The sequence below is a fragment of the Crassostrea angulata genome, chromosome 10 (assembly GCF_025612915.1).
Source record: "Crassostrea angulata isolate pt1a10 chromosome 10, ASM2561291v2, whole genome shotgun sequence".
NCBI classification, from domain to species: Eukaryota; Metazoa; Mollusca; class Bivalvia; order Ostreida; family Ostreidae; genus Magallana; species Magallana angulata.
Genome location: NC_069120.1, coordinates 37470127 through 37477817, shown reverse-complemented (window position 1 = coordinate 37477817; position 7691 = coordinate 37470127). Strand labels below are relative to the sequence as shown.

General features: G+C 30.7%; 1 protein-coding gene across 1 annotated transcript in view; it reads left to right on the top strand.

The window, feature by feature from the left end:
• The first annotated feature begins 3184 nt into the window (after positions 1 to 3184).
• Positions 3185 to 7691, top strand: part of LOC128167717 (protocadherin Fat 4-like) — a 31572-nt gene continuing 27065 nt past the window's right edge. Inside the window, exons 1-5 of the mRNA XM_052833593.1 lie at positions 3185 to 3251; positions 3563 to 3807; positions 4639 to 4830; positions 5180 to 5308; positions 5403 to 5588. Coding sequence (XP_052689553.1) covers positions 3185 to 3251; positions 3563 to 3807; positions 4639 to 4830; positions 5180 to 5308; positions 5403 to 5588 — 819 coding nt within the window. The remainder of the gene's footprint in view (positions 3252 to 3562; positions 3808 to 4638; positions 4831 to 5179; positions 5309 to 5402; positions 5589 to 7691) is intronic.

Sequence of the window (7691 nt, the reverse complement as noted above, 5' to 3'; positions counted from 1 at the left end):
TGGACCCGTTAAATTAGCCATTTTTAAAGTGTTTCAGTAACAATAAAATCTTATTTTTTAGAAGAGTTGATATAAAATACATTTTTCGCCTCTTTTTTTTTTTAGCTCACCTGAGCTGAAAGCTTAAGTGAGCTATTCTAATCACATTTTGTCTGTCGTCCGTCTGTCTGTCTGTCCGTCTGTCTGAAAACTTTTCACATTTTCAATATCTTCTCAGGAACCACTGGGCCAATTTCAAACAAACTTAGCACAAAGCATCCTTAGCCTAAGGGAATTCACATTTGTGAAAATTAAGGACCACGCCCTTTTGCAAAGGGAGTAATTAGGAATTTATGCAAATTTACGAGTAATTTTCAAAAATCTTCTTCTCACGAACCACAAGACTAAAAAAGCTAAAACTTGTGTGGAAGCATCCTCAGGTAGTGTAGATACAAAGTTGTGAAATGCATGACCCCCGGGGGTAGGGTGAGGCCACAATGGGGGGGGGGGGTCGAAGTTTTACATCGGAATATATAGAGTAAATCTTTTAAAATCTTCTTCTCAAAAACTAATCAGCCAAGAAAGCTGAAACTTGTGTGGAAGTATCTTCAGGTAGTGTAGATTCAAAGTTGTGAAAATCATGATCCCCAGGGGTAGGGTGGGGCCACAATGGGGGGTCAAAGTTTAACATAGGAACATATAGAGTAAATCTCTTTAAAAATCTTCTTCTCAGAAACTCATCAGCCAGGAAAATTGAAACTTGTGTGGAAGCATCCTCAGGTAGTGTAGATTCTAAGTTGTGAAAATCATGATCCCAGGACAATTCGTCGGCCTCACAAGAAGGATCAGAGTTTGATGTAGGTTTATATCCCATATATAAACAATTGCAAAGGATCTTTTTGAGAACTGCAATACACAACATCTGATATGACTATAAAACAGCCTGTTAGAAAAGGGACTTATGATTATAAACATAAGAATATCCAGGCGGGAAAATGGATTTTATTTATACAGGATCTACATGTATTATTGTACATTGTTCAGATAGTTTGTATTATGACTCCATTAAGCTGATTTTATCATACCTATTGTTCCTCAGGTGAGCGATGTGGCCCATGGGCCTCTTGTTTATTTATTTGCCCCACTCGCAGTATATGACGTCATTTCTATAATTCAATCGGAATCAGTCAAAAATTCACATTTTCTTATCTTTTTACGAATGGGAAATATAGTGCACATGCTTAAACAAGGAACATTTCTGCCAGTTATTAGTATTGGCTAGTTTTTTTTGTTCAAGCGCTCTATGTTTTCTGAAAGAAAACTGCTTTAAAACAAGCTGTTTTATGCCAAAATGCCAAAAATGCCGGATAAAGGTTGTCTTTATGATATCATATTTCTTAATTGTGGGCACTTTAATTAAAATGAACATAATGTCCACGAAACTCTATTCACATTTTAAAAATCATTTTTACAGCAAAATTACTCTTTTGTGATAGATGGATAAGTATATTTAATCATTCAATGTGTATATCGATGGCTCTTCGAAAGGTCAAGGACATATATTTATAAAATAGCTGATGACATAAGAACCCAGTTTCATTTTTCTTTTCAGATCGTATGTCTTTTGACTATCCAACTTATTTATAAATATGACATATGCTTTTTAAAAAATAGTGTAACTACATAAAGGGTACCAAGTTCACTTGTTCTTACTTTTTTTGTTGATATATCAATTCTGCCACACTTTCGAATGATTCTAGCTATCAAAGCAAAAAAATAAAAATAAAAAAAATACATCGTATTACAATTCGCATGTCCGGCCTTTTTAATACCGGATCTGTAGACAAAAAGTACCGTGCAGTTATATCTGACATGGACGGTAAAGTTCCCTAATTTTTCATTTAAAAAAGTCTTTGTTTTATCTGTTTCAAAATATTGTGTTGTTTATGGCTTTATCAAATTTTAAAGCATTAAAATTATTCTGAAGTAAAAACCTTAAAAAAGATGTAAATTCATAACGCGGCGATGTCACGTAAATACATGTATCATGTAATACATGTTAATATTATTTTAATTATTCAACGAAGTTTAAGGAAGTTGTTTACTCGGGGTTTGATTTTTCAAATTTGGATTGTAATGAGGTTCAATGTCATGAGTAAAATATGTTCTAACCACAAAAGGAATTTATTAAATGAATTATTATTGACCTTACATTCGATGTTTTTGCTATATTATGGAATTAGGCTCAAACAAAGTTAGACTTAGACTTTTAGCAAAACAGAGGAAATTCGAACTAAAGTTTTCAGATTTTGTTTTTAAGTGTAATATTTTTGGTAGTATTGTAATATTTACAGTTAAGGTTTTATTTGTTAGTCAACATAATTTTGCATACTTTTTGTTGGTTTTATATCACTTTTTCATTTAGATAATCGTATTGCACACACTACAAAAATATCGAAAAATGCTTAAAAACAATAAAACACAGCGTATCTTAAAAAAGTTTTGATCATTTTGACATCATATAAATTCTATGCCAGCAGAGTAAGGTCAATATATTTAGTTTAATGATATAAATGATTTAGTATTACCATCATTCAATTTTTTTTAATTAAATTGAATAAAAAAATAGGTAGGAATTTGAAAACCCAACTCAAGTGTACGACATTGACCTACTTTATTGAAAGTGAAAAATAACAATACCATGAAAGGTCTATAACACACAATGGATGGTTTTTCATTATCATCAGTGGAATTTGATTTCATTCTGAGTAAACGAATACCTTAATAAAATTTTTAATTAGAATTAAAATTTGGGAATCAAAAATTTTGATGTATCATTTTATACAATACAGCGCCCATGAAAAGTGTGATGCATAGAGTGACATTACTTTTGGTTCAACCCTTGTATCTGTAATTATAATACTACATAATTGTTGATGTTTTTATAAGATCTATGGAATACTAGAGGTTCATTATTTACTACTGATTTCTGTTGTTAAATTGACAATTGGACATAATCAATATTAATTTTATCTTTCATTGTCATTCGTACACATATTTAATTTGAAAATGTTTCTGATTGTTCTCCGATCATAAATGATATGATATGTCTATAATGCTTTTTTCTATTACATAAGTTTATAAAAAAAAAGATTGTTTGATTCCTATTGAACATTTAATTTTTTTCTTTATTTTTACTATCAGGATGGGCAAACGATCAATACTTTATGTACATGTCATAGTATGGGCATTAATCCTGGAAAGGATAACAGGTATATATCTTTATCAAATCTTCTTAATGAATTATCCCTCTGTTGTGTTGCTTATCGAGAGATGTAATTTTTTAAATTTTTTTTTAAATTTATAATACAAGGATTTGGAGGCTTAAAAGTAACAAATACACAACACATTAAAAATTAAAAAGAAAAAAAATCTTAAAACTCAAAATATGGGTGGTTTTTTTTTTCGAAGATTGTGATTGGGTTTTTATTCTACGAATCTTTTTAAAAATGGCCTTTCATCGATTTCTTATTGAACATCTACTTAAAAAATATTCAGCTTTCATGCACATTATTTATTACAGGAAACAGTTTTCCTCCGGAAATTTTGAATGGAAATGTAAACGAAAGAATTCCAGAAAACACGAAATTTGGCGTTACAGTAGCAACTGTTACGGCGTCAGACAGAGACCCCCAATTTCCTGACAACGAGATCAGATTCCGGATGTTTGCAGTTAAACCAACTTTAGATTTCTTTGCAATAGAAACTGAGACAGGAAATATATTTTTGAAAAGAGATTTGACTACAGATACCTCTGATACATACCAGGTAATATGATTGGGCATGGATATATTTAAACATATATCATACAAACATATTTTTGTCGATTGTTTCTTTGGTTAGTTAATACTCACCATACATTAAATATTATGCAAGTATTTGCAAGATAAATATTAAAGTTTGACATTAATTTTAATTTTCCTTTCTCGGGTTGTTTTATAGTAATGTGGAAAGAAAAGCACCGTAAATGCTTACCATAATGAGCATATTTATTCAAAATAGAAACTAAAACTTTACTGGATACAAGATCTATCAACTAGATTAAATACAAGCCTATACTTCTAACATACATGTGGTAAATTTAGAGACACATTTATATAGCTTACTGCCCTTTAATCCCTATAAGATGAAATTAAGTATATTTGTTAATAGACTGTAAACGTGCTTATAATATTTCCTGTATTTAAAAAAAATGAATTTAAAAGTAAATCTCAGTCAAATTTAGTATGATTATTTTTTTTTATTAAGTAAATAGAATTATCCTAGCATCAAAGCAGATTTAAACTTTTTTAATAAATGTTGATTAACCTTTGGGATGCTTCTTATTAAAGTGTTTGGAAAATGGTAGCTTTAAGGGTCATCCTTTTATCTTTATGTTGTTTACATGCTTCAAATGATATATTTGTCATGTTGTAAATTTTGAATTTACCTGATGGTAGTAAATACAAAATTTACAACATGCTACTTGTAAATTTTATATTTACTGCCACCCGGTAAACTCAAAATTTACAACATGAAATATTGGTTGTAAGCAGCTTTCCAATTTAATGTCTTCTTTTCATCACCAATTGATAACCAGTGTTTTGTATTTTCACTTAGATGTATGTGCAAGCCTATGATATGGGATCTCCCTCCAAGACATCAGCTACAAATGCCACAGTGACAATAGATGTATACAGGAACCTACGAGACCCCTTCTTCAGTGGGGGACCATTTGCTGCCAACATTCCTGAGACTTCTGTCATTGGAACTTCTGTACTACAAATCAACTTTGGTGACAGTGACACTGACGTGAGTGTGCTATATTATTTTTTGATTTACATTATATGGTTTGCTACTTCACATTTAAGACTAGTAATAGCAAAGATTTTGTTTGATATATAGATAACAGGGCACTTCAGATGTGGGGTACATGCAATTCTCTTCTTTAAAAAATATGACGGCCTAGTAGTCCACTAAATTAGCACCTACGTTGTTATACAATATGCATTGCTTTTTTGTTTTGTTTCATTTTGTTTTATTTACATTTACACAACTAAAGCAGTACAAACAGGCTTTCTAGTCTAAATTTTCTCTATTACGTCTGTCAAAAAGTACTTTAGACAATACAATCAAATGCTACAAATGTGTTCTTTTTCAGGCACCATTCAACACAGTGACTGTATCTGCCATTGGAGATGACAAAGCCCTGACTTATTTCAGACTGGAAAGTTATAGACAAATTGTTGTAAACAGTGATCTGAAAGCAGACTCGGACTTTCAGTATCTGGTGAGATAGGTGTAGAAGAAAAATGTAAAAAAAAAATTATGACTTACTGAATGTAAAAGACTTATATCAAATTTGTTTTATTTTTCTATTTCAGATGAGAATTTTGGCTCAAGATGGTGGATCTCCTCCAAGAACAGCAACCACGGTAGCTACTATAACAGTGCAGCGCAACATCAATAGTCCAGTCTTTGAAAGACAGTCTTATAATGAGACAATTCTTGAAACACGACAACTTGGTCTTTCCTTCCTGCAAGTAAAAGCAACAGATGGAGATACTAGGGTGAGTATACCTCAAGGAATTTTCTTGAGAAAATAGCACACACATTTAATATTCTATGTGAATTTTTGCATGGAAATTTACAAATAGAACTTTTGTTATGATCTTTTATAATGCCAAATTTAACAAAATAATCTACAACACTATTAGTACTTGAATATTTTACATAAGTTTTAAATTGAATTATGTGTGCCCTAAATTGCAAAATTAGACTTAGATGGTTTTTTTAGCTAACCTGAGCTAAAAGCTCAAGTGAGCAATTCTGATCACATTTTGTCCGTCTGTCCGTCTGTAAACTTTTAACATTTTGAACTTCTTTTCTAAACCGCTTGGCCAATTTCAACAAAATTTGGCACAAACATCCTTATGGAAAGGCAAATATAAATTGCAAAAATGAAAGACCGATCTTTATTCAAAGTAGAGAAAACCTAGAAACTGAAAAAAGGGGTGCATTTTTAAAAATCTTCTTCTCAAGAACTACTGAGTCAAATTCAACGTAATTTAGCATAAATAATCCTTATGTGAAGGAAAATATCAATTGCAATAATTAAGGGCTAATTCTGTTTTTAATATGAGTAATTTACGAAAAAATTATTAGACAGAGATAATGGGAGTCAATCAGTTTAACTTCGGGCTCGATAATTCATATATCGAAAACCAGTTTAGAGTACCAGTCTATGTTAGAAGCAGCAATCTTCAAGTTGAATGGAAATGAATTTGGATGTTGTGCAACAGTTTACGTGCGAAGGGAATATTTGAAACATCTGAAATATATTTGTGCCGTTTATATGAAGTAAATTGAGGTTAAATAGTTCAATGCGTTGACATTTTTATTTGTGATGGTGGTTTTAGCTTGTTTTGATTTTCGTTTAGCATGTTTAGTTTCTTTTTATTTTAAACTGAGAAGAACCATCGTCTCTATTTTAAAAATTTAAATTGTTTACCTGTAGACCGGTAAATCAGACAGCTGATTGTTTACATGTACCTGCGCAAAATCTGATGCATTACCAAAAACGTTATGAAATGCTATTCATTATGTTGGTACATGTAAACCGGTACGATATTTACGTAATGGTTGATTAATGAACATGTTTTATCAAGATGCTAAGTAATTTCAATCTAAACTTAGATTATTCTCGCTGCTAGAAATAGCTCTTAAACATATGTGACATTTTTCAGTTAAGTTTATTCATCAGTCAAGTAAGTAAGGATATGAAACGTCATACAAATAATTTCATGCCTGGTAAGCGACAATCGTTTATAATAGAGAAGGCCAATTAAATTTATCAATGTTTTTAATTTGGGGAATTGAGCGCATTCATTCTGGTGCATTGAGGTACACTTTTCTTTTTTCACAATAGGATTTTTAAAAATAAAATACAATAACTAGTAAATAGTGGAGGGAGAAAATGTACCTTTATGCTCTCATGTATTTTAATCGTTTTATAAAATGATTGGGGGCTAAAATAAAGGGAACTGGAAGTTAACCGTGAACATTGACTGAAAATTTTGATTATTTATATTGCATATGATCTTATTTTTGGTAAAAATCGTATTCCATAAAGGTAAATATGTCAAAGATTATGTATCTGCCAAAATAAGTGTAAAATTTGAATATTTATTTTTGGTTAATCTACCGAAGGGCCATATGGCACAATATCCTTTTAACGTCCATATAAAGCCAGTGTTGCTCAGGCAGGGATGGGGTCAATTACAATGGAAAGTAATTAATTAAATTACAATTACTTGCTTAAATTCTTCAATTAAATTACCATTACCATTACAAGAGTTTTCAAATGTAATTAATTAAATTACAATTACTTTGCAGATGTAATTAATTAAATTACAAATTACATTTTCATCAAAATTTACTAAAACTATGAATTATCTACAACACATAAACATTTAAGGAGGTATGTCTATAATGTTAATAAAATTCCGTCATAATCAAAATACTTTCACTGTTTGATAATTTGCTAACTACTCTGATAATAATCAATTTTTGAAAGTCATATCCCCTGACCTTATACACCTATCATGTCAACTAAAGTATTTCCTGCATGCAAAACTATTGTATTGAAAACTTTCTCCTTTGTACGAAAGCCG